At 54.7% G+C, this 26736-nt stretch overlaps 1 protein-coding gene across 5 annotated transcripts; it reads right to left on the bottom strand.

Moving 5' to 3' along the window:
• Positions 1-356: 356 nt before the first annotated feature.
• Positions 357-25493, bottom strand: BRPF1 (bromodomain and PHD finger containing 1). Of its 5 annotated transcripts, none has more exons than XM_077324849.1 (15): positions 25280-25493; positions 23055-23670; positions 19050-20009; positions 14558-14756; positions 13796-13948; positions 12407-12535; positions 11651-11740; positions 9654-9960; positions 7307-7633; positions 5359-5616; positions 3978-4119; positions 2692-2828; positions 2463-2581; positions 1382-1536; positions 357-1231 (listed from the first exon to the last, which is right to left on the bottom strand). In XM_077324849.1, exons 2-15 carry the CDS (start codon positions 23654-23656, stop codon positions 1048-1050), a joined length of 3762 nt encoding a protein of 1253 aa, XP_077180964.1. In that variant the 5' UTR covers positions 23657-23670; positions 25280-25493; the 3' UTR covers positions 357-1047. The 5 variants fall into 5 exon arrangements, with proteins under 5 accessions (XP_077180964.1, XP_077180963.1, XP_077180965.1 ...); XM_077324848.1 differs by having other exon boundaries at positions 5359-5646; positions 25280-25490; XM_077324850.1 differs by lacking the exon at positions 11651-11740 and having other exon boundaries at positions 5359-5646; positions 12389-12535; positions 25280-25482.
• Between the last annotated feature and the right edge of the window lie 1243 nt (positions 25494-26736).

The raw sequence follows: 26736 nt of genomic DNA, 5'->3' as shown, positions 1-26736 counted from the left end.
GCTGCTGGCAGCGCCCCCCAGTGGGCAGCGGGAAGTCAGGGGCACCAGTGGGAAAGCAAGCAACGACTTCCCTCAGCAAAAGACTACTCTCCCCCCCCCCCGGTCCCAGTAAAATTGTCAAGCGTTGACCAGTCCCCAGTGATAAAAAAAAGTTGGGGACCACTGACCTAGATCACTTTCAGCACACATCAAGGATACTGACCAGAGTAAAAAGTTGAGTCTGACAGGTGTTAAAAATTAGGGCTGTGCTGTACGGCCACCTGCGTTCACATCAAAAAGGAGCAGTGGAATAGGACAGGGAGGTTTGCAAGATGAAACTCCTAGCCTTTCTGGTAACAAAAAAAGGGACAGAGATGTTTGGTTCCAAAAGAGCCATTTTATTATCTAAGAATTCATAGAGATCTTCTTCCTCCAAAATAAATACAAGTACAAATGCCCACCCGGCTGCTGCAGAAAGAGAAGCCAAGGTCCTATGGGGTCGGGTCAGGCAGAGTCAAGTTCCAAAAAGCTATAGTATCAAAATGTGCGAGTGAGAAGACAGCGGGGCCCTGCTCTGCAGAGTGTTGGTTGGGCTGGGCCAAGGGAAGGCTGGTGCACCTGGGCAGGTGCTACAATCCAAGGAGAAGAGGGGGCTGGTGCGTGTGTATGGGGGGGGATCTGTGTGTCCGGAGCAACCCAAATAATTTACATTCTCCCGCTATGGTACAGTATTTTACAAAGGCCTAGAGACTGAGGAGGCCTCAGGCAGTGGGGTATTGTCCTTGGGAGCTATACAGGCAGCTGGGTGTTGCTTACGCAGCCAGTCAGGGCGATTCCAGGCATAGAACAAGGAAGGGCAGGCTGGCACAAGAGGTAGGCTTGCCCAGGGGGAGGGCACAGTGCTCTGCGGGTGCGCCCAGCACACTGGAGGGGATGCCGGGTGCTCTGCACTCGTTCCCACAGCCTGGCCGAGGGCCTGGGCTTCTCGAGGCTGGAGCTCCCCGCTCCCTTCTCCCGTACAGGCCAGCTGCACCGAGTGAGCGCCCAGGGTGGGAGCCCCGCGGAGGGTCAGTCGCTCTCGCTGGAGTCGCTGCTTTGCTCTCCTTGCACTTTGTTGCGGTGCTGCATGGCGCGGTGGTAGGCAATCTGGACAGACTTGCGGATGTTGGACTTGCGCCCTTCCAGCATCTTCTCCTTGTCCAGGTCCTGGTTCACACCGAGGGGCACGAGCTTGGTGCGAGGCAACCACTGCCTGCAAGAAAGAAGCAAGCCTCATTGGAGATCTCTCTCTCCTTCTCCTTCTCCTGTTCCCAACCCCTATGCTTTCGTCATGCTGAGATGCAGCAATTGCTTGACCCCTGCGCCCTCCAGGAACAGGAGCCTCCGACCCTCCAGCTCTTACCAGGTACGCTTGTTATCAAAGAAGAGGACCAGATAGAGATGTTCCCTCGCTTCCTGAGTCATCTGCTCTCCCAGCTTCAGCACTTCTAAGGGGGGTACAGGGATGGGGACACCATGATGGAACATCCCTTCCCGGGGCATCTTGGGGTCAATGATCTGCCAAGAAGGAGAGACGGGAGATGAGGCACTGACAAAGAGGCGGTCATGAAGCACAGCAAGGACACCTGTGGAGAGAATCTTGGGAGGGCGCACACGAGATGCTGCAGAGAGACCAGTGCTTGACTGGGCAGGAATGAGTGGGGGGGCATAAGAGGTTGGAGCGAGAATGCTGGACTTGGGGCTGAGGAATCCCCATCAGCCCACAAAATTTGACCACTCTGCAGCACGCATATTGACCCCCTGAAGGTCTTGGGAACAAGCTTGGAATGTAAACACAGCATTAAAGCAGGGTGGGTTCAGCAACCCGGCATTGTGGTTTAAGGAGAGAATAGAGAAGAGCTCTGTCTGAAACAGGACACGGGGTCATGGCATGTACCTCTGAACAGCCTGAGCCAGGGGCAGTCAAACTGCGGCCCTCCAGATGTCCCTGGACTACAATTCCCATGAGCCCCTGCCAGCAAATGCTGGCAGGGGCTCATGGGAATTGTAGTCCAGGGACATCTGGAGGGCCGCAGTTTGACTGCCCCTGGCCCTGAGCTGTCCAACGCCTGCTTCCTATTGCCCAGGGATGCTGCCATCGGGTGTTCCTGAATACTTCAGCTTTTGTTTTTTAATCGTCTATCCATGATTGCACAGAATCACGCACAGTTTCTGTGAGTTCCAGATTCCCTCCCATGGACCATTAATATTGCCCTTCTGCCAGATCCCAAGTTCTGCAAAAGCAGCTCCTTCACCCGGAAGCACCATACTCAAACTCAAATGCCACCACGATTTAGCTTTCGTTCTTAGCATTATACGGTGCGTCAGGTGCTTAACGGGAAAATGGCACCGTTTACATAGCTGAGCAAAGCTTGAGTGCAAACTCCCGGGGCCCAACGAGGCATCCATTACCTTGGCTGCTTCACACGTGCTCAAAAACTCACCAGTGCTGGATAAGACGGGTAACCCCGGCACTTGGCCCACACCAGGTCCAGGGCATCGAGGGGGGAGTCTTCATCTTCGGACAGCCAGCCGGCGGATCGGCTAATGCTCTTCCGCACCACTGCAAAGAGAGAGAGAGACACAGCGAGAGTGAAAAGGGGTTGCCGAGGCCCTCGTGGCAAAGGCCTGTCCAGGCAGGGGAGCGAGGGAAAGGCCACCAAAGGTACTCACTGCCGTGGCCCACGCCTCGGCCGGTTCCCACTGAGTAGGACTCGTTCTCCGTTCCTGAGGTGTCCTCGCTGCTGTCCTCCGGGAAATTCACCCGCGAGAAGGAAGGCTTCCCTCTGCCTTGCTTGGAGGGAGTGGTGCTGAGGGGGAGGAAATGGAAGGAGGGTGAACTTCCCAGCCCGTCATCTTTTGCAGGAGTCTATCCCAGACCGATGGATTCCACTGCTGGCATCTGACAGTGAACTGGGGGTGGCGGATACTTCAATCTAGGCCTGGGGAGTGTTGGGGATGGGGCAGGCTAGACGTTTGTTTCAAGGACTAGCGATCAATCGTCCCAGTACAATTCCGGGCAAGATAATTAGACTTTGTCTGTTAAAGATAGGGAGATTCTATATGGAAACACACACCCCACATCATTTTTCTAATGGTACAATTGGGAGAATGTTAGAATACTGGGGGTATTTTCTCTTTTGGAGAAAATATTACAAGAGTTTAACTCGGAATATGCAGCATGAATACTGTTTATGTACAGCAATCTAAAGACTAGATAGATAGTAGTACCTATCTATGCTGTGGTAATTTGCGAAATTTAGAAAAAGGTTATTTTCATGTGTTAATTAATTAGTGTCCATATTTTCCAGAGGGGGGACTGGCTTTTCCACAACTTCAACAGTTCCAGAAATTTTGCATCTCTGCCTCTCACTGGGGCAAATGAAAGGGGGGGGGGGTTGTTTGTGCAAACTGCATGGAATGGACTCATAGCTGTCTGCGGACAAACTACAGATAGCCCTGGGACCTTTAAACTACATGTAGAACGGTACCGGCTAGATAGCAGGGAAAACATTTTTCACAGTCAGAGTAGATCAGCAGTGGAATGGGCTGCCTAAGGAGGTGGTGAGCTCCCCCTCACTGGCAGTCTTCAGGCAGTGGCTGGAGAGATATTTATCCTGGATGCCTGAAGCTGATCCTGCGTTGAGCAGGCGGTTGGGCTAGATGGCCTGTCTGGCCCCTTCCCACTCTATGATTCTATGACAATGCACAATGACTGCTTTCCTTTGGGCAGCCCATCATCAGAAGTATGCTGGTTTTTATCTGCATGGTCTTGTAACGCCAAGGAGTGGGGGTGTTAGACAAAACCGTTTGTGAAAGTAGAATGAGTGCAGATTTCAAGCTGGCAAACGCCCCCGTCGGGCCACTCCAGCCCATGCTCCTCTCTCGCCTTTGCAGCCAGGGAGAGAAGGGGACGCAACACAAGGCCTCTATGAAACGGGGACGGGCCCTGGAAGTACCTGGTGCGGTCAGAGGCGGCGCTGCTACTGCTGGTGCTGCTGGACTCTGAATCAGAGCTGCTGCGGGGGAGGTTGTAGTCGCTGCGGTAGACCAGGAAGCTCTCGCGCTGGTTGCTGCTGCTGAAGCCGTTGGCTGCCAGGTCTGGGTGGAGACACACGGAGGGAAGGGCCAATCAGACAGGGCCCAGGTGGCATTCCGGTGGGGCTGAACAGCTGAATCTGGCAAGCTAACCATCGGGTGAGCGACGGCAAAATCTGGTTCACCACCAAGATGGCTGTGAACACCATGGAGTCCTCGCTTTACTTTTTAAAACAAGGGTGTATCTAGTCCTCATTGCAGAGAAAAGCTTTAAAAGATGCAGGCTTTGACCTGCTCTCAACTGGGAATAAAAGGGGCTGGAAGAACTTCCAGCGACCCAGAGGAAAGACTTCTTTCTGGTTCACAAAGTTGGTTGCTCCAGACCTTCCCACAGCCTGTTTCGAGGCTTTCTGTTTTTAATGTCACCTGCAGAAAACCCGCCCTTCTCAGTGCTATTCTAGCATGGGCAGTACTTAACCCAGCAGGGGTGGTACTGGCCTTCATTAATTTCCAGTTCATTTCAACCAATGGGTTGAAATTAATTCAAGAGAATCTTCGGCTAAACATCTGGAAGTTCCTGATAGTTAGAGCAATTCCTCAGTGGAACAGACTTCCTCAGGAGGTGGTGAGTTCTCCTTCACTGGAAGTTTTTAAGCAGAGGCTAGATAGTCCTCTGACAGAAAGGCTGATTTTATTAACTTAGGCAGACGGTGGGTGGGTGGCCAGGAAGGGTTGTGCCAGTGTTTGTCTCTTCTGGAGAAACAAACCCAGAGAATTCCTAATTGCTGCTGTGGGATGGTAGGTGAATTTCCTCCAGGCCAGGCTGGATTCTGGAAATTTTTGGTGGTGGTGGGGGATCACTTGGGGATGAAACTGGGGTCACTGTGAGTAAGCAGGTAGTTTTGAGTTCCTGCACTGTGCAGCGGTCTGTGAACTAGATCAGGGGTAGTCAACCTGTGGTCCTCCAGATGTCCATGGACTACAATTCCCATGAGCCCCTGCCAGCATTTGCTGGCAGGGGCTCATGGGAATTGTAGTCCATGGACATCTGGAGGCCCACAGGTTGACTACCCCTGAACTAGATCACCCTGGAGGTCCCTTCCAGCTCTATGATTCTACTTGACCACATCAACTTCCCGTTTTGTATGGGTGCAAGATCTCGGTCCCCTGTCCTGCCTTCGAGACTGCAGCCAGCAATCTGTCCCCTCCCTAAAAAGTCTCGGCACTTCCTTGTGGAAGGAGAGCCCGGGAGCATCCCCGCCGTCACGGCCCTTCCACAGCAGCCTCTCATCGTCCACTCACCAATCGGGGCGTCCTCCGCCGACTTGTCGCTGTCGCTGTCCGAGCTGGAGCTGGGGCGCGGGCTCCTCACCCTCTTGCGCTGCCGCTGGGACCCCCCCATGATCGGCAGCTGAGGGGGTCCCACGGGGCTGTTCCCGTGGCCTGGAGCCAGCTGGCTGTCCCGGTTCTTGGGCGGCCGCCCGGGACGCTTCGGGGGCCCGGCCGTTTTGGGGTTCTTCTTGGAGAAGAGCACCGACGTCCTGCGGCCAACTTCGTGTGCTGGGGTAGAAGAGGAGTTGGGGCCGAGGCCTGGAATCAAGCGGCGGCATTTGCTCAAAAGGGGAACGCTGGCTGACTTTACGAGGACTGCCAACCCTCCGGCTCCAGAGCCTGCCTGGAGCAGGACTTGGGCGCTCTGTCTCAGCGTTCCTCCCAGAAAAGCTGAATGGGTCTGTTTCTATCGGCTGGCGCCCTCCTTGCAGCGCTGCTTCCCACAGATTTAATGGGAGCTGGCAGAAGGGTGGCCAAATACAACTCGAAAGATAACTTTCCCCCTTTTCTCAGATTCATCTCAGCGTCCCTCCAGTGTCTGCAGGAGATATCAGCAGAGGGCTGGGAAGATAGGCTGGAATAGGCTGCCTAAGGAGGTGGTGAGCTCCCCCTCACTGGCAGTCTTCAAGCAAAGGTTGGATGCACACTTTTCTTGGATGCTTTAGGATGCTTAGGGCTGATCCTGCGTTGAGCAGGGGGTTGGACTAGATGGCCTGTATGGCCCCTTCCAACTCTATGGTTCTAAGATCCCCATGGGATTTCAGCACCTGCTTGGCAACGCCTTAACACGCCCAGTTGAAGGTGCTGCTTGGGACCGAGGGGACACAACAGACTCTGAGAGCGGCCTCCCTCCCACCATCATCCCGTTGGCCCTCTGATGACCAGTGTGGTGTTCAGAAGGATGCAGTCAGGGAAGGAGTCACAGGCATAAATTCTCACTTGGCCACAAGGTTCCCTAGGAACCGCAGAGCTGGTAAATGTCTCGCCTCCTATCCTAGCATGTGGAACTTTTGGTGAAGATAGGCCAGAGACACTCCCTGGTAACGGAAGGGCAGGATACAGTGAGGTCAAGCTGATCTGTAGGGAAAGGCAGGATCTAGAGGGGTGTTCTCCGGAGCCTTTCCTGTCTTCTGCAAGGGATATGGGAACCTGCATTATTAGCTATGGATTAGACAGAAGTTCTTAGAGCAGGTGCTCTTTCAGGTGCCTTCATGGAGTCCTCCTGTGCCCGGGCATGTGACTTTTCTGAGAGAATGCCCGCACTCTGCCAGAGAAGGCCTCTGGCCACCCAATTCAGCTTGTGAAGGAGAGACACAGGGACATATGTCCATAAGGGCTGTCAAGGAACAACCAGCTTATGGGCTTTCATGGGAAGCGAGAAGCAGAGGAGGTTTTTGCCCATGCCTTCCTCTGCAGAGCCTTCCCTAGTGGTCTCCCACGGAAGTCCCAAACAGGAGGCCATGGTGCCTGCCTTCCCAGAGGTGGGGAGGAGGCGAGAGAAAGAGCCCATTCAACGGTATGCAACAGGGCTACAGGGCGCTGGTTGATGTCAGAGAGACTCTGGGTGAAGAGGGACAAAGCTATTTAGTCTGCACGGAAGGGTGTAAAGCCAAGAAAGGGGGAGTTACGCCATGACCGCCAGCCTTGACCTGCTCTTCGCATTCTTTTTCATACACAGGCACAGAAGGGTGTCTAAATTGGTCCAAATAGATGGGCTGGCCATGCCGGAGATGTCCCCAACAGGCTCCCATCTTTGTGGGAGATCCTCCAAAGAAGAGGAACACCACAATTCCCCCCGGCCTCTGCGAGGAGGACCTGCTTGTGTCCTGAGACCGTCTCCAGCCACGGAGAAATCAAGGCAACGTGCACAGCCACTGCCCCCCCCCCCGTTCCCCGCTAGCCTTCCGGGCCCCCTTACCTTTGCCAGTTTCCTGGCTGCTGCTCTCCTCGGCGGCGCTGTCGGTCTGAGTGTCCTTCTCGCACGGATTGTGGCTCGGCAGGATGATGCGGGTCAGGGGGCCGTGCCCGTCCCTCCCCGTCTCCCGCTGGTGCGCCAGCTTGCGCCGCAACGCCGTGATTTCCTTCTTGATCATCTTGGCTCGCCGGCAGCGGCCCACGCTCTGCTTCCCGGTGCTCACCTCGGACAGACGCTCCAGGAGGAGGTTCAGCTGGTCTTCCAGGGGCAAGTGCTTCTGGTTCTCGGACAACAGCAGGCGCTCCTCGTCTGGGTCGAGGAACACACAGCCTGTTAAAGGGGGGGGGGATTTCCCCCAGCAGGGCCACGTCCTGACAATTAAGGTGACCCAACAGGCAAGGAAACCAGGCCCGGGTCTCAAGCAGGCTGCCTTGGCTTGGCGGAGACAGCATTTCTGTCCCTCGAAAGGGCCAGTGAGCATTGCTCAGAAATCGCCCAAAGCAAGGACTGGCAAGGTAGGAAGAACAGTAGAGGTCAGGGAAACCCTCTCCTGCTATTCTGTGTGGGGGTGTCTGGAGCTTAGTTTGACTGCTGCTATTCTCCGTAGACGGCTGTGATCTTTGCTGCTTGGATCTTTCCAGCTGCCAATATTGTAAAGGGGGTTTTGCAAGGCCGGCCTCCAGCCGCTCTGCAAAGACCAGTAGTCTTTGAGGCCTATATGGTGCTTAGGTTTCCTTCTTTTAGGAGCCAGACCAAAACGTTGCCGTTCACCTGGGCTTTTAATGAAGAGGTTAGGTTTTTTAGCCTAGAAACTGTTCTTTCTAGTCGTCTGCTTTTCATAATCTGTATTTTTGTGCAGGGCTGGGGCTTTCTGAAGGCTGGAAATTCAGGTTTTTTAATGTTTTTTAATGTTTGCTATTATTTTTTTAATTGCATAAGCTGCCTCGGGCAGGGGCGGGAAAGGCACGTTAAAGAAAGATATCAATAAATGGATTGCAAGTTGCCCTCTGTTTCCGTGATGTGCAAGCAAGGGAAGAGGCGCTCATCCTGGGGGATCCCCTGGAGTGGACACCCCCTTTACACCAGGCAAGAAATGTCAGCTTCTGGTGGCTGATATTATAGATCGAGGTACAGTAAAAAGTTCACCCACAATTGCTCTCATCAGGCAAAATAGGCACACCATAGTTCCACCACTAGAGAGTCTGTTCTACATTTTGTCTGCAACGTCCATGTCACATTGTAAACCCCCAGAGCATTGTGAAGTGCTCTTTTCTTGGGTGCTTTAGGATGCTTTGGGCTGATCCTGCATTGAGCAGGAGGTTGGACTAGATGGCCTGTATGGCCCCTTCCAACTCTATGATTCTATGATTCTAAGTGTTACACCTGCCCTTCCCAGTGGCATTTGTCTGTCTGTAGCTGGGAACAGGACACTGAAGCAGATGGATCTTCAGACTCAACCAGTGGTGTTTAGCAGCAGTGCTCTGGTTAATTGCTGGGTGGCTCTAGCTTCCCTAGAAGGGAGGGATCATGGCTTTGCATGCAGAAGGGCCCAGGTCTGACCCCCAGCCCCTCTGGCACAAAGGGCCAGGTGGCTGGGGATGACAGAGGGACCGCTGCCTGAGACCCTGGGCAGTCAGGGTCAGTCTGGGTAGACTATACTGACTTTAAGGGATGAATGGTCTGATCCGGTGTAAGGCAGCTTCATGGGTGTTTATGTGTTCGCTGCGTTACCAGATTCCAGACTAAAGCACCCTGTGAGGGAGGTGCGGCTGAGAGAGCTCGGAGAGACAGTCCCAAGGTTACCCAGCTGGCTGCACATGGAGGAAGGGAGAATCAAACCCAGCGTGCCAGATTAGAGGCTGCTGCTCTTCACCACAACGCCAAGCTGGCTCTCTGCAGGAACTTCCCTGCAGGACTGGCCCCACTTCTGCATTCACCTCCCCACACCATCTCCTTCAGGGCACCCTTTCTAGCAACATTATAAAAACAACAACTGTAACAACCCTGCTGTGTTGAAGGCAGATGGAGGACGTGCTGCCTCTGTCTTAAAACCAGGGCCGGAAGAGATGCTTGTGTTCTAAGGCCTCTAAGAGGTCCAGCAGGGCCAGACGCTGCACCAACAGATCCCCTTTGTGCTCTGCAACATTACTGTGCAGGAGTTGCCATTTTGCAGGGGCTGGTTTCCGGGAGCACAGTCAGGCGCATCCATCTTCCCGGAGGACCCGCTCTGGCTCAGCAGTGCCTTTGAGCAATCCCCTGCCCTAGCAACCCGGAACGGCTGCTGCTCCTACCACTCCTCCCGTCCCTCTCTGGGAACACCGGCAGTCCCAAGCAAGCCCCTGCCGCTCACCGTTCTCGGTGCTCCGTGGAGGTGCCTCCTCCCCGGGCACAGGGAAGTGCATGCCGGTCTCAAAATCGATGCCCATTTTCTCCGCTTGCCGGCGGGCCTGCCGCAAGACGGCCCCGCCTTGCTCCCGCAACCGGACGGCCGCCCGGTAGAAGATGGTGTCTTTGGCGTTGTACTTCAAGCAGTTGCTGACGATCAGGTTGAAGTCCTCCTCAAACTCGTCCAGGTTCAGGTAGCGGTAGCCCTCCAGCTTCTGCTTCATGGTGTAGAAGTCCATCGGCTTCTTGATGTGGTCCAGGTAGTCGGGGACCTGCGGGGGACAGAGAGCGGCGCGGCTAAGGGACTTGGGAGCCCGCCTCCCGGGGAGACACCTGCTCCGAGGAAAGAACCGTTAGAGAGCAGTCCAGACACAGGCCGTTTAACCTCTTGCCCAAGCGGCCGCAATCGCCCCACTTGCCAGGGGTACTGCCGGTCGGTGCGGGCGCACGGCACAGCCATAAACACGTTCCTGAGGACAGCTAGAGTCCTGCGGTTTGGCAACTCCGTCCAAACACCAAATCCGCTTGACGAAAGCAGGTTTATTTTGTTTTGGTGGAAGCTGCAGTGAAGGCAGCTCCAGGGAGATGTCTACAAAGTCCTCAGCCCATCTTGGAAATGCGGTCCCTCCCATCCTCCCTCTCTTCCCGCCCTGCAGATACTCCTCGTCTCCACTGCCCCCTCCCCCATGGCTTGCTGTTACCAGCCCCTAACATCTCAGGCGCTTCGCTCCACCTGGTCACCCACGAGCTCCTCCCAGCACCAGGACCCTTTCCCAGCAGCCTTCGCTCTTCACGCACAACCCTTCTTGGCGTTACCAAAACAGGCCAGGGTGGGAACAGACTGCAACTTCCTCCTAGGAGGTTTGATCTTAATGCTTAGCCCATGTGGTCAAGGCCATGGCATTCTAGGATCGAGAGGGCCAAGACAGTCCCTCCTCCCTGGATCTGCGTGATGGGCATTTGTTTGAAAAATGGATAATCTCCCTCTCCTAAGGCTTGCTTGAGGTGGTTTACAAACTTCCTTAGCCACATATCAGTTCCTCCATTCCAACACTTTGTTTCCATGGGCAGTCTGTACCCCCTTTGGGCCTATGGCGGCTCCTTGGGGGAGAAGCGGCACTGTTCCTGCCTTGTGCAGGGGGTTGGACTAAGGACCCTTCCAACTCTATGATTCTATATTCACCAGGCTAGATTTCTGCACTGCTGTTTCCTCGGAAGAGCCCGACAGTTGAAAGTGCAGTCAAAATTCCCCTTTTCGATACAAGCAGCTAACTAACTTTGGAGACGACTGTTCCATAGGTAGCATGTAAAGAGCGATCGTCCCAAATTTACACATTTTAACTCGGGCCGCTGACTATACCAGCTGGAGGGTGTGCTATCATTGGTTGAAATTAAATCGGATTTCTGGGGGGAACACCCCGCTTAAAAGAGCACCAAGGCGCTACCGAACAGCATTGCCAGGAGAGGGGTCACGGCTCAGCGGCAGAGCATCTGCTTGGCGTGCAGAAGTTCCCCAGGTCAATCCCCGGCATCTCCAGTTAAAAAGGGACCTGGCAATCGGTGCTGTGAAATTCCTCTCTCTGCCTGAGACCCTGGAGAGCTGCTGCCAGTCAGAGCAGACAATCTGGTTCACAGCAAGGCAGCTTCATGTGTGTTCTTTACCCCGGAAACCTCATCTTTTAACCTTAAGACGTATGGATCCACAGTTAAAGGATGAGCTTTCGAGGGACAATGTGGGTATACTACCCCTTATCCTCCTTTAGGGGCACGCTTTTCACAGAGTGCTCAACTGGTCAGAACGTCACACTTGCAAGTTGTTGGCATTAATGAGCCACGGTGAGGGCCCCTTGCCCCTGTGCTCTTCCTTCCAGCGCTTTTTGTGAATGCACCTTCACAGGCAGATTGGGGGAGAGGGTTCCCGGGAGCAAGACAAGGAATGCAAAACGAAGCATACGGAGCTACCTTCGGCCGAGTCCCCTGAGCACAGTGTCGTCTACTCTGACCGGCAGCAGTCATCTGTGCTCTTGGCCAGAGAGAGATCTCTGCCGATGCCTGTCACGAAAAATCCCGTTTTAATTCAAGACGTCGGGTATCGAACCGACGTGCACGCAAAGCACATGCGCTGCACACTGAGCCAGGGCCCCATCCAGGAGGGCTCTGGCTCTCATGCCTATTTATAGTGCTTTTCTAATAAGCAAAGACCTTTGACGCGAATGAGCTGAAGAGAGCATCGCTTGCACGGCACTGGTGACCATGCAACGCTATCTCGACGATATATGCATATCTCTTTTGTTAAAAAAAAGGAATCTGTCCCTGTAGAATTCGCAAGGGGTCTGTAGTAGGAAGCGGAGGCGATGTTTGGCCCCCACCAATAGCATCCTGCCTCGTGCCTTTTGTCCCTTCCCTCTAACTATCTAACAAATATCTGAACATAAACTATTGAGGGACATCCCCCTGCTCCCGTAGAAATGAAGAAAGGGCAACCTGGCCTGGGCATTCTGCAACCCTGCCCCAAGTCTACCCCAACCCCAGTTGCAGAAGTATGGGGCAGCTGGCAAGCAGGACATCAGGCAGGAGGGGTTTTGTCGGGAGACCACCCAAAGCCCTGCGCCGGGGGACGTGCCATAACAGGACAGAAACCAGCACCAGAGCTGGGTGGGAACAGAGCAAAGTAGAAATTGGGGGTGGAGGGGTTCTTACTTCGTAGAGTTCTGTTACCTCAGACAGCGGGACCGGCTGGCTGAAGATGTTGCCCGTGTCCTTCTCCTGGAGCTGCTCGAGGGTTCGGCGCAGGAGGATGAGGAAAGGGGTCAGCTGCATCTCGAGCGCCACCTGCTGGATTTTGATCTGGAAGAGAGGAGGGGAGGGGAGGCTCTGCTCAGTGCCAGTGTCTCCGGGAACCCAGCCCCACCGCAGCACCGTGTTCAGAGAGCAGAAGGACCCTCAGGAAAGGGGCGGGGGGGGGAAGGGAACGGAGGGAATAGCCATAGCAGCATCCCTCTAAAGGGGCACAGGGGCTCAAAGGGCGGCCTAGTCGAGCAGAATTTTAGCAGGGTCTGTCCTTCTGGTGGTGTGTGGCTGACCGCCTATTTGACCTGAGATGCCAATCCCTTCCACGAGATCAAGAAACTCCTAAGATGCTAGAGCTCCCTCTCCTCAGGGAGGCTCCCTGCAGCACCCTGCCCAATGAGAGAATCCTGCTGGCAACTGGGGTTCCTGATGACATCTCCCAGGGCACGTCTGAATGCATGGAGATGCCTTCCACTGAATCAGACCCTTGGTCCATCAAGGTCTGTACTATCTACTCAGAGCGGCAGACGCTCTCTGGGGTCTCAGGCAGAGGTCTCTTGCATGACCTACTGCCTGGTCCTTTCAACTGGAAATGCTGGGGATTGAACCTGGGACCTTCGGTGTGCCAAACAGATGCTCTTCTGCTGACCCAGGCCTTTTCTCTCTCCCACTTTCTGTTTGCATATGTTCCAGCAGGTCTCCTGTCATTGCTGTGTCCGTCCCACATAGAAACGTGCTCCTCCCTATCCCTGAAGATGCCAACCCTCCCCTGCAACTGTGAATTAAGACCAACATGGCTGATAAGCTGTCATCTGGACAGCTTCCTGGCCATGCCTTGGTGGAACCTGCCCAGTGTGCTCCTACTAAACCCCAGAGTCTGGGAAACACTGTTTGCGGAGGTTCATCCCAGGCTGTCTGAGTTCCCGTTTGGCTCGGGTCGCACTTTTCTGGAGAGCAGGCTCTTGCGAGGAGGACAATGGAGAGGAACTCGCTACCACCAAGCAACAAGCAGAGAAGGCACCGTAGCCAAAGATCCTCCCCCAGGAAGATCTTTGTTTCTCCCAAAAGACCACGCCGTCTCCCCTCTTGCTTGCCAGCTTCCCCCGGAAGTCTGCAGCCTCCTCCTTTCAGTAAAGCCTCACACTCCGCTCTTCCCATGTTGCCCAGCTACTCTATTAAGGCCTGTTGCTCTCCCTCTTCTGCTCCATTTTGAGAACCTCCCGGTAGATACGCTGGGAAGATGCCCCCACCCCCAATCTCCCCACCCAAGGGAAGCCCCTGGCCTCCTTCCCCGGCTCCCTTCCCCGGCGCAGTTACCGTCTCTCTCTTGAGCTTCTCCCGCTTGCGAATTAACTCCACCAGCAAGCGCGCTCGTTCCAGATCGTGGCGGAGGCGCTGCCAGGATTTCAGCTGCTCTTTCAGGGCCCAGTTCTTATCCTCTGTGTTGTCTCGCTGCGGGAACATCAGAGTCTATGAGAGGAAGGGGCGCCCCCTGACCCCCTGGCCAGTCTGACGCGGCTGCGGCTGGGGACGGAGCCCTTGGCTAGCGCCTGCCAACGCAGCAGCCATGAAACAGCAGGGAGGATGGCGGCAAGCAGCGGGGCAGAGGGAGAGAGGCCGGTCTGGAGGGCTCGGTCACAAGGGGAGGACGGGCGGGTCGGCCTGCTCCTTTCGGCAGCCGCTCCCTGAGGCCTCAGGAGAGGGCTTTTTACAACCAGATTATTTAATGAAAAGTGCCAAGATTGACACTCCCGGGAGTTTTGGCATGAGAATTTAAACCAGGACTAGAAGGTTGGGGTTATGCCGTCCAGCCTTGCTGCGATACCCGGGACATTTCCACCCCTACCACCACCCCCCATGATAGGAACCGGGAAGGAGAGTGCCACACCCTACCCTAGGAGAAGCCTTACACCTAGCTCTCCCTAGACAACCCCCATGCTCCTTCACACCACAAGCAGACTGCCAGGCGAGAGGCCATGCTGTTAGTCACAGGCACCGGGGGTGGGGGGTAGGGCCCACTCTCCCCTCCCTGCTTTCCGAGGACCCGACCCATGCACCAGCTCTTGAGAGAAGCCACACCTGCTCCGTCTTGGACACGGGAGGGGGAGGGGCGGGTCGTCCCGGCTCGCAGTTCCGGTGCGACTGGAGATGCGTCTGGAGCCGGCGCAGCAAGGGGACCCCGTTGCGGGACTGCCTCTTCAGTGTCCAGTAGCTGTGCAGCCGCTGCATGAACTGGCTCTTCCTCTGGATGGTCAGGCGGTTGGTGATCTTGCTGAGCCTGCAGGGGGAGGGGGAGGGGGAGGGGAAAGGGGCTCAGCGGGGCCGTGTTTCTGAGACACGGAGGAGCGGCAGGCGTGAGGCACCCCACATCACCCACACTTTTTGATATGGACTCTGCATCGGTGTTTCCCTTGAGTTCTGTTTTTTTTTTGTTCAGTTTGCATCAAAAACGCTTTCGATTCTCAACCATGGAGTTTCGATATTGCAGTAGGGAATAGGTTGCCCTCACTTGGATAGCCCGGGCAGGGATGATCTTTCCGGCTCTCAGAAGCTAAGCAAGGTCAGCCCTGGCTGGTCTTTGGAAGGGAGACCTCCAAGGAGTACCGGGGTCGTGATGTGGGGTCAGGCGATGGCAAACACCTCTGAATATCTCTTGCCTTGAAAGCCCCACAGAATCACTGTAAGTCAGCCATGACTGGACGGCCAAATAGGGAACGCTGGGTTCCCTATGCCACACCCAGATTTGTACGTTTAACTTTGTTTTAGCCAGTAATCGTGATAGATTTGCCATAGTCTTGAACTTATCTACCGCTTTGTACAATTTGACTTTCTGTTTGATCTTGCGACAGCTTGTGGCCTAGTGCCATAAAGTGTGCTTGCTTGCTGTACCACACCCAGAATATATCTTAAAATCGTCTTTGCAATAAGTTCGGTCAGGGGAGCTATTTGTTCGTATGTTTATTCCAAATGATCTATTTATTGATGCAACTGGATCTTTTCAATTTAGCTTTTTGTGAAATGCGGAATGATGCTCTCTCTCCCTTTATTCTTTCTTCCTCCATCCCACATGAACCGCGGGCCTAAGAGAGAGCGGGACAGACGAGCAGGGACACTGGGCTGCCGCAGACAGAGAGGTGGGCTGAGGTGTGTGTGTGTGGGGGGGAGAAAAGCATCCAGTTCTAATCCTACACTCAGCCAGGCTGGTCATGGCTTGCCTTAGGTAACTGGTAGGAATGGGGGGGGGGTCCACATCTTTAGATGTAAGAATGTGTTAACATTTGTTACTTCAGCCCTGGCAAGAGAGAGTCATACAACAAGCTTGCTGCTGAACTTATAGAATCATAGAGTTGGAAGGGGCCAGACAGGCTGTCTAGTCCAACCCTCTGCTCAGTACCAAATGCATCCAGGATAAGTCCAGCCACTGCTTAAAGACCACCAGTGCAGGGGAAGCTCGCTGCCTTCTTAGACAGCCCATTCCACAGCTGAACTTGACCTTTCCCTACTTTAGAACCAGCTCTCTGGGCCTCACCTTGACACAAGAGGATGGGCAGAGAAGAGCACAGTCCCACTGACGTGAGAGGGGATGGCTGCGGCCAGCCGGTCTTCCTTAGCCTCAATTCAGCTTCAAGATTAGCGCCCAGGATGAGAAGCGAAACCCAACTCCCAATCTAGCCCCAGAGAGAACTTTCTTAGCTCACTAACCACCTCGCCCGGCATCCCACCATCAGTCTGATGACGCATGGGCATATATCCCTGTTTTGGGACTAGCCTGGGTTCAAATCCCCCCAACCACTTGTTGTGGTTCAGATCCCTCCTCGGCCACAAATCCTCATAAGCGTGTTCTTTGTCTTGCAACTAAGAGGCACCACAGAGGACATCCTCCCCATACTCGTCAGATCAGAGGGAGAGGCCATCAACAGTGTCTCTCTACCAACACTGTCGCTTGAACTCGGATGTCACAACAAACCTACTAGACCAGCTACAATCTCTGGTCTGAAATCTCAGGTTGGCAATTTCATTCATTCATTCATTCATTCATTCATTCATTCATTCATTCATTCATTCATTCATTCATTCATTCATTCATTCATTCATTCATTCATTCATTCATTCATTCTTTTTTATTTGTTTGATTGACTGACTGACTGACTGATTGATTACCTGCCACTCCCAGATGGCTCATGGCGGGTTACATATATCTGAATAAAAAAACCATAAAACTGCGGACCCCGTTGGACTTGGGGCAAGGAGCCTGGGTTTCAGACATCACAGCAAACCAGGGCCTGATCAGAACCTGTCTTTTCAAAAGGCCTGAATGTGGCAAAATGTGCTGGGGCCCCACTTCTCACCTGGTCCCGCTTCCCATTGTGCCAGCTTGCAGCTATGCCAACAAAAGAGGAAAAAGAAGAGGAAGGAGGAGAGTGGATTCTTATACCCTGCTTTTCTCTACCTGAAGGAGTCTCAAAGTGCTTACAATTGTCTTCCCTTTCCTCTCCCCTCCACAGACACCTTGTGAGGTAGGTGAGGCTGAGGGAGTCCTGATATCACTGAAGAAAAAGAAGAGTTGGTTCTTATAGGCCGCTTTTCTCTGCCCGAAGGAGGCTTAAAGCGGCTTACAATCTCCTTCCCTTTCCTCTCCCCACAACAGACACCCTGTGAGGTGGGTGAGGCTGAGAGAGCCCTGACATTACTGCTTGGTCAGAACAGCTTTATCAGTGCTGTGTTGAGCCCAAGGTCACCCAGCTGGCTGCACGTGGAGGAGGAGCAGGGAATCAAACCCGGCTCGCTAGATTAGATGCCCACTTTCCTAACCACTACGTCAAGCTGGAGATCAATGAAACAGGGAAACAAAGAGAAGGCAGAACGGAGTGTGGTTGGCTGTGCGGTGTGCTCACACATGCAGTAGCCCCTCGCCATTTGCAGGGGATCCATTCACGGCAAACTCGAGAACAACGAAAGGCAGGGGGAGATTCAGGAAACTGACCATGTGCTACTAACCCCAGGAGCAAAACACCCACATTCTCCTGCAAAATGTAATGATGCACAGATCAAAAAAGGCTGTAGACTTTGCCACCTACGCCAACCACAGGCCACAAATATATGAGACCCCAAATCGGCCATCTGCGAATGCTGTCCGTTGACGGTCCATGAAGGCTGAACGAGATGCCATGAGGCAAACAACGTCCTCATGGCCCAATCCAGATTGTGTTGCTCTTGCTCCTTTTCAGCTGCAGGGTGTGCGTGTGGGCATGTGCCTCTTTTGGCACTTGATAAGGCACAGGGCAGGGCGGGGGGAGACCAGAGCACTTCTGTGGGTCCCGCCACGATCAGGGCCCTTAAGACGGCAGTGGCTTCCTGATGGTCGCCCCAAGGGCATCATCCCACCTAGCTTGGCCCTCAGACACTTTAGTGCGTTTTGCTCTTGTTCTCACAGAGGGAGGAGTTAAAGTCAGGAAGGAGGAGGCATGCCAGCTCCGCTCGGAAGAGGGATGCACATGTCTGACTTCTGAACAGTCAGAGTAGTTCAGCAGTGGAATAGGCTGCCTAAGGAGGTGGTGAGCTCCCCCTCACTGGCAGTCTTCAAGCAAAGGTTGGATACACTGTTCTACATTTTGTCTGCAACGTCCATGTCACATTGTAAACCCCCAGAGCATTGTGAAGTGCTCTTTTCTTGGATGCTTTAGGATGCTGATCCTGCGTTGAGCAGGGGGTTGGACTAGATGGCCTGTATGGACCCTTCCAACTCTATGATTCTGTGATTCTATGAACGGTTTGTCCCGGCCTACATTCTCAGAGTCGGGCCCATGGCATCTGAAGCAGTATTTAAGACACTGGACTATGCGGCTGACCTCTTGCCTGCACGACCTTTCCGGGACTTTGCCTACCCCCTGACTTTCGGCTAGCAAAACACCAGCCGCTGGATGGGAGTCTTGAATTTGGGGGCTGGAAGAGGAGAGCCTGCCTGTGCTGATTACAGCCCCCCGGGCAACCAGGTTTGCATTCGGTGTGACGTCCGCATCCGAAGACAGTTGCTACACAGCCTATGACTCATGAAGCGGTATGCCGCGCAGCCTGAAAAACTGATATCTGATTCTGTAATCCCACGAGATATACACCTCTCAGTTTACTCTCCCTGGAGAAAGTCCCCTGACAGAGACACGGAGGCTGGGGATCCCTATGTGTGTGGTGGGGGGGAGGATCAGAATTCCCAGGTTCAGGTGACCCAATCCTGAGAACCGAGTGTGAACTATTGTTAGCTGCAGCCCCACGGGACAAAGCTCCTGGGATTCCCCTGCAGCCAATAAAACGCACGCTCCCTGAATAACCTCTTCCTAAGGAGTGGGAGGCTGTCTTTCTCACATGGACGGCAGCCAAGAACTCTTCCAAAGCACACCTTTCGGGATCAGGTGACCTAAACCTGGGAATACAGGTTTGGGCCTCAAACACATCGGCCTCCGAACCCAGCCTGATCTCCCGGGGCGTTCCTTGCTGTTGCAGATCTGCAGTTCTGCACCACCACAGATGCAAAACGGAACAGCAGGGATGGAGTCGGGGGGAGGGGGGGTCTTACCGGTGGGGAGGGATGCACGGCACGGACACCACCGGAGCGGCTGCCCTCTTCTCGGCCAGAATCTTCCTCGCCTTCTTCATCTTAATCCGGGACTTGGCCTTGGCCTTCTTCACCTTCTCAGAGCTCCAGCCCTTCCCGTCCTCCTCCTCCTCTTCCTCCTCCTCCTCCCCTTCGCTGTGCGAGAGGGCGGGCAGGCGCCGCATGGAGCCCGGCGGGGTGTGGATGTCACAGTAGGCCGTCTTGCGGACGCTGAAGGAGGTGCCGTTGGCCCCCGTCTCCCGGACGGGCTCCATCTTCATGTACAGCCCGGCCTGCTGGGCGCAGGTGACGTGGAAGGCCGTGTAGCAGTTGGCTTTGTGGCACTGGATGCAGGCCCCGGAGCCGCGCTGCTTGCAGATGTAGCAGGTCAGCTTCCAGCGGGCCGGGGGGATGTGCTCTATGCTGTCTATGGGCTCCAGGAAGACTGTGTTGGCAAAGCACACCTCCGGGATCCAGAGGGCGCACACCACGTGGGCCCAACGCCCGTCGTCCGTCTGTTTAAAAGCCCCCCCTTTGTTCGGGCACAGGGCGCAGTCCACGGCCCGGGAGGGCGACTGCAGGCAGCGGCGGCAGAGCCACTGGCCCTCGGGGATGTACGGGACGCCGTAGCACTCCTGGTGCACGGCCAGGTTGCACATGTCGCAGAAGAGGATGACGTTGCTGTTCTGGCACTCCCCGTCGTTGCAGATGCAGCAGACAGCGTCCTCGTCCACCAAGGCGTTGGGGTCGCCCTTGTTGTGGCTCTCGAAGTAGGACTCCTTCTCCAGCCGGTCCATTAGGTACTCGAAGACCTCCTGCGGGATGGGGGTCACGCCTTCCGTCTTCCGGCGCTCGTTCATGATGTCCAGCCAGATGTAGTCCTCCTCGTCCATGTCGTACTCCACCTCCTCGTCCAGCTCCTCGGCGGACTTCTCGATGTATCTGCGGAGGGGGAGAAGGGCAGCAGGGGCTCAGCGGCAGGTCCGGTTCGGAGGACCACTGCGGGGGCCTTCGGAGAAGGGCAAAGGGGGTGGGGGAACGGACGTGGGGGAGCCCACGGGGAGGTTACGCAGCACTGCCTTTTGCCACCCCACCCCCGTCACGAGGCATCTGTGTGGCTTAGAAGCGTTGTGCCGTGGCTGCTTTGAAGCTTACCTTTTGGCGGCAGTAAGAAGCCAAAAATCGAAATCAAAATGGCACAAACGTGTTAAAGTCTTTTTTTACTTTTTAAATGAGTATGTTTCTAATTTTCAACTTATCGCTAGCCAATATCTGAACAAAATATCATACGGCCCCAGAAAAAAGCAGAGCTCTTGCCTATGTGATGTGTGTTATTGGCTCATACTCCTAAGTGAAATGATATTTTGTCCAGATATTGTCTGGCAATCACTGAAGAAGATATAGAAATCGGGATAAGAATACCTGGAATGGTTGCTGGAAATTACTGGATATCGATAAGCTGAAAATTAGAAATATATTCATTTAAAAAGAAAAAAGAGTTTAATATATTTGCGCCACCTCATGAGAAGGAAGGACTCACTGGAGAAGAGCCTAATGCTGGGAGCGACTGAGGGCAAAAGAAGAAGGGGACGACAGAGAATGAGGTGGCTGGATGGAGTCCCTGAAGCAGTCGGTGCAAACTTAAATGGACTCCGGGGAATGGTAGAGGACAGGAAGGCCTGGAGGATCATTGTCCATGGGGTCGCGATGGGTCGGACACCACTTTGCAACTAACAACAACAATATTTGTTCCATTATGATTTCGAGTTTTGACTTCTTATTGTTCACAAAAAATCTACGGTGTTCTTCTTTTGGCGGCTGCGGCCGTACACTGAGCCTCTGCCCACGTGGCGAGTCACTCCCACCCATTTCTAAGTGACTTTAAGAGGCCAAACGCTGCTCATGAAGCTCCTTTCTACTCTGCCAGACCCTCAGTCCATCAAAGTTAGTACTGTCCACTCAGACTGACAGCAGCTCTCCGGGGTGTCAGGCAGAGGTCTTTCCCATTACCTATTGCTGGGGATTAAACCTGGGACTTCTCTGCAGGCAAAAAGCACATGCTTGAACACTTGAGTGCCCACCATCTTGCCCCTAAACTGAAGAAGAGTGTGACTGCTACCTGCCAAGCCTTCTTGCCAAACCCATGCATTGTTCTCCGCACGATGAAGGTTCACCCTTTCGTTTTTTGCCCTCTAGTCAGATCTGACTTGTGGCGGCCCTGTAGGGTTTTCAAGGTGAGAGATATCCAGAGGGGGCTTGCCGGTTGCCTTCCTCTGCACAGCAACCTTGGACGTCCTTGGCGGACTCCCACCCAAGTCTCAACCAAGGCCGATCCTGCTTAGCTTCTGAAATCTGAGAAGTCCAGGCTCCGTTGTGCCAGCCAGACTAGGGCTTGTCCCTAGCGGTGTTTTCTAAACTCAACATAGCTCTCTGGATGACAACAATGCTTCCCCCCCCCTCATTGTTTCTCTGCAGGCCTTTCTGTTATGGTTAGCTGGAGCCTCTATGACACAGCGGTGAGAGTGCCAGACGCCACCAGGGACACCCAGGTTCGAATCCTTGAACTGCCATAAAGTTCGCCCAGGTGATCCTGGGCCATTCATTCTCTCAACTTAGCAGACCTCCCAGGGATGATGTGTGGACAAAATGAAAGAGGGGACAAGAAGCCTAACCATATTGTGCTCCTTGCAGCAGAGTTGCATGAGACCTGGACAGAGACATTCCCTGCGTGTTCTCTTTGTACAGAGTTCCTTTAGGAAAATAAATGTTTTGCCTGGCCTGCTGATACACCTGGCCTGCTGCGTTGGGGTCCTCACTGGGACTTAGTGCAGTTAGGGCCAAAGCAGATGAGAGAACGGTCATAACTGGATCTGCACAGCTCTTTTGAAATGTTAATGGAGATCCAGTTCAGATCAGAACCACAGAAAGAGGGAAGGTAGAGCTTACAATGGCAAGCAATCTCATCCCGTCCCCCCACAATTACCACACCTCGACAATGATTAAACACAACAGAAACACTCATCTTTCCCACATATTAGGGATGGTCCAGGCTAGCCCAATCTCGTCGGATCTCAGATGCGAAGTAGAGTCAGTTCTGGTTAGGACTTGGACGGGAGACCACTAGGGTCTCTGTGCAGAGGCAGGTAATGGCAAACCACCTTTGTTCATCTTTTGCCTTGAAAACTTCACGGGGTCCCCTTAAGTCGGCTATAACTTGACAGCACTTTCCACCAAGGGCCTATCCTTCCTCACAAAGTTCTTATGAAAATAAAGAGGAGTGAAAATAAAGAGGAGGTTGCCATATGGAGCATGGAGGAGAGTTGTTCTCTCTTGTGGGATAAAGTTAATTCAAAAGAAATTCCGTCTAAGCATCCGGAAGAAGTTCCTGACAGTTAGAGCGGTTCCTCAGTGGAACAGGCTTCCTCGGGAGGTGGTGGGTTCTCCATCTTTGGAAATTTTTAAACAGAGGCTGGAGAGCCATCTGACGGAGAGGCTGATTCTGTGAAGGCTCACGGGGGTGGCAGGTTACAGTAGAGGAGCGATAGGGATGTGAGTGTCCTGCATGGTGCAGGGGGTTGGACTAGATGACCCAGGAAGCCCCTTCCAACTCCATGATTCTATGAAGAACCATAGAAGCTCACTAGAGCTTCTTGGAAAATGGAATAACAGTACGAAGTACGAATAAGGCAATTTCGACATACACAAAACTACACAGAAGGGGGGGGGGAGTCTTAACCTTCCCTTTCTCCTCTCCCTGAATGGCCCCGAGTTGAATCAAGCCTGCCTGCAGATGAAATGTACATGTTAAAAGATACTGAGCAACTGTCCCATTTGATCTTCCCCATAGGAAGAAAGAAGAGAGGCTTATGGTAACCTTCACCAGAATCTCCTTGAGGAGTCCCTCCCCTATTCAAACCAGAGTCTGGTGACTCCAGAAGCCTTTTCCCAGCTAAGGTTCTCTGAGACCTCCCAACCCACAGGAGCTACCTGTAATAAGAAGTGGGCCGTGGGGGTGCATCAGGTGTGTCCTGGTCCAGCTCGCGGTACACAGCCTCTGGCAGTTTGGGCGTGTTGCCAGCCGAGGCACTGTGGTGGTGGTGATTGGAGTCCTTGCGCTTCTCCTTGTTCTTGTGCTTGCCGGCTTTAGGGGCCACCGAGGGGGTTTCCATGTTCTCCATGTGTTTATTGCTGTTGTTCTCGGGAACCTCCTCAGGAGCCTCGTCATCTTCTGACACCACATCCAGGTTGTCAAAGATGCTGATGCGGTGCACGCGGCCATGAAGGTCCACCTCCACCATGCGCTGCGCTTGCGCGTAGGTCATGACCTCCCGTCCCGGGGACTGGGAGGTCTCCGAGGGGCTGGGGGATTGCTTGTTGGCGGAGCGGCTCTGCCTGCCTTTCTTCTTGTGCTTGCGCAGAGGGGTGCTCTGTGGGGGTGGCGGGTTGTCATGGTCATAGTGGTACAAGTGGTACTCGATTCCGCTGTAGCTCTTGTAAATCTTCCGGCAGGTGCCCACGGGGCACTCGTACGGTGGCTTGGTTGCCCGCAAGTTGTGGCAGAACGTCTTCACGTCAAAGTCCACCCCCATCGTGACAGCTGGCTCTGTAAGGAAGGGAAATTCATTGAGTGGGTCCTAGATTATCAAGCGTTATCTCACCTGCCCAAGCATTATCTCACCTGCCCCAATTCAAATTGCATGTTATGAAGCTTAGACAAAAGGTCTCTTGGCTTATTACAACAGAATCGATGCACCTCAGAAAGTCATATATATATATATGATCTCTGCTAACCCAAATAGCAGGCGACATGGACTCACACCTACAATTCACATAAGCCATATGGTTTAGTTACCTCATCCCACATAGTTTTGTTACCACATACTCCCAAACTCTTGGGGCCACATCTCTCTAGCACTGGGGAGACGTGTCAGTCCGACCAGGATGCTTCTACCCCCTCATGCTTCCCAAACCCATAGTGTGCCCCTGGTTTTGTAGTGCAAGAGCCAGCGCAGTGGTTTCAGAATAGGACTGGAGAGACATGGGTCCAGATAACAATGTATCAAGACGAACAGGTGTGGGGAATAGGTGTCAAAGGTGAGAACGAGGAATGTCTACATGCTTTAACTCCTTATTTAGGCAAATCTTCCACACGGGTTCACAGGTACCTGAATGCCATCTGACTATCTATATCGCCCGATTGTGGCCAGAAATTCACAGCAGAGAGAAAACCAGGCAAGGGGAAGAGGACGCCTTACTCAAGGTAATCCTGGACACCACCTTCCTTCCTGGTGTTCTACTAACCGTAGAGGAAACAACAGCCGTGATATCGGGTTATCCCGTATCATCTGGCTCTTCCTCTCTGCGGTCCACCCGGTCCACGGGGGATGGAAATCGGAGCGCCAGGAGAAAGGGAAGTGGAGGGTGCCACTCTATGGCCGCCACCTTTTGCTCATATTAACCCTATCCGCTGTCTCACCGGTCACATGGGGACACACTGGCATAGAGGAAATGACAACGGAGGGAGGGCGATGGCCCACAAACCACATTCGATAGCCTTCCCCAACACAGGGGGGCTGGAAAGGTGAGAGGAGGCCGGGGACCTGATGAACCCTCCTGCCACACACCTGGGCACGTTGACCCAGGGGCACGCTTCAGTCCTACCCGACACCCTGCGAGGCGCTGGGAATTAAGTACAAGGGGGCAGGAGAGGCCAAGACCCTTCCTCCCCTCTGTGGCACCCCATGGCAGGGAAGGCCCCGGAGAAAGGAGGACGTCAACCAGCCCCTGCATCGCTCGCTCAGGCCCCGGCCAGTGGGGCCCCCATGGCCAAGCCGGAGAGCCCGGGCCGGGGCCTGCCGCATCCCTTTGTGGGGGGCCGCGAAACCAGCCAGACCCAAACCCGGCGACCCTCCTGCCAAGGCCCCCTCCCCAAGGCTCAAGCGGGGAAGTGCAATCCGGAGCACGCCCTGGCCAGCGAGCGCGCCTGCCTGCCTGCCCTGCCCTGACTCCCGAGGAGACGCGCGGCGCCCTCGGACGGAGCCAGAGCGGGCATGGCGAGGGAGGCGCCGGAGGAGCCGGGCAGGGAGCAGCCGCGCCCGCCCGCCCGCCCGCCCGGCCGGAGCTGCCCGCTTCCCCTTCCCTCCTTGGCGGCTGCAGGCCGTGCCGCTGCCCCCTGCTCCTCTTCCTCCGTGCCCCGGCGCAGGCTGGCTCACCGGGCGCGGCTCAAGCCCCGGGCCGGCGGCGGCTTGGCGGCGGCGCGACGGCTCCCGCAGCGGAGGGGCCCATGGGCCCAGCCCGGCCCGGCCCGGACAATGGAGGAGGCTCCGGCGGCGGCGGCGGCGGCGGCTCCTGCGCGGGGAGGCCCCGCTGGGTCAAGCGGCTCCTTGGCAACCGCACTTTCGCCACCGCGCCGGCCGGCAGAATCGGCCTCGGCCGACGGTGGCCGGCCGATCCCTTCTGCCCCGACCCCCGCGCCGCTCCCTCCTGAGCCGACGCCGCCCTCGCCGCCGCCTCCGTCGCCCGGGCGAAAGCGGTCCGCGGGCGAATCTGCCGCTGCGAATCGCAAGGGCGGCCTGGCGCTGCCGCTGTCCCCGGGCTGGGGGCGGGGAGGGTGCTGCTCGCGCCGCTCTTCCCGGCTGCGCTCGCGGGCTGCCCCGCAGGGCCCGGGCAAGGGAGGGGAGCGGGCGCGCGGCTCACCCGGCGCAGGCAGGGAGTCGCCGGCGGTCCCCTCCCTCGGGCCGTCCGGCTTCCCCTTGGCAGCAGGGACGGAGCGCGGCCGAAGCCCAAGGCGGGCTTGGAAGCAACGCGCGACGGGGCCAGCTGTGGCCAGGCCTTGGCTCAAGGCGGAGGGGAGCTGCGGGTTGTGGAGCTGCGTTTTTTAGGGTTGCCGTCTCCAGGTGGTGAGCATCCAGCCGACGAGCGCCTGAGCACAAAGCTCCGAGGCGATCAACATGCATTGCAGTGACCAAATAAACAATAATTCTTTTCCAGTCCAGCTGGGACTGGGCTGCGGGATTCGTTGTTGTGTTCTCCAGGTGGTGTCTGGAGATTATAGATCATCTCCAGGCAACCAAGAGCAGAAATGGCAGCTCCAGCGAGTGAATTGTATGGAAGGATGCAAGGCTTCAGGTGGGACCTGAGGATCTCAGGGCCGTCTTAGCAGCATGATAGGCCCCTGAACAAAACCGTGCGCTCAGGTTCTACTTACACAACCATGCACGGGAAATAAAGACGTAAATTATCCATACAATTAAACTTCTCTTTATCGGCACCGCCAACCAAATCGGTGTTTAATCATTTAAAAAATATGCTGCAGAGCAAAGATTAATCAATACAAATGTTTGGACAATTTGACATGAGGCTGGAGCTTGAAAAGCAGTGTGTACTCTTGATCCAAACACTCTGCTGTGTGCTGATTCACAACATGAGGCCTAGCCTCCTTTCTGCTTAGGTGTACATTCTACAGTTTTCACATATCACAGTCTATCAATGCATACATAGATTAGCATGGGGCCCTATGCTCGTGAGACCCTCGGGCTACTGCCCAGTGAGCCTGTGCGTTAAAACAGCTCTGGGGGTCCCCAGGAATTACTGCTCATCTCCAGATTACAGAGCTCAGTTCCTCTGGAGAAAACGGACGCTTTGGTGGGGGGATTCTGCAGCATGGCCC

This window comes from Paroedura picta, chromosome 3 (assembly GCF_049243985.1).
Source record: "Paroedura picta isolate Pp20150507F chromosome 3, Ppicta_v3.0, whole genome shotgun sequence".
Lineage (NCBI taxonomy): Eukaryota > Metazoa > Chordata > Lepidosauria > Squamata > Gekkonidae > Paroedura > Paroedura picta.
This window is presented reverse-complemented; position numbering and strand designations above follow the sequence as displayed.

Coding starts and splice junctions, on each gene's coding strand:
- BRPF1 (XM_077324848.1), bottom strand. CDS start 23,656: ATGGGGGTGGACTTTGACGTGAAGACGTTCTGCCACAACTTGCGGGCA. Junction 13,949..14,557: donor CCGTGTCCAAGACGGAGCAG/GTGTGGCTTCTC, acceptor TTCCTCTCATAG/ACTCTGATGTTCCCGCAGCG. Junction 11,741..12,406: donor AGCCGGTCCCGCTGTCTGAG/GTAACAGAACTC, acceptor TTTTCGTGACAG/GCATCGGCAGAGATCTCTCT.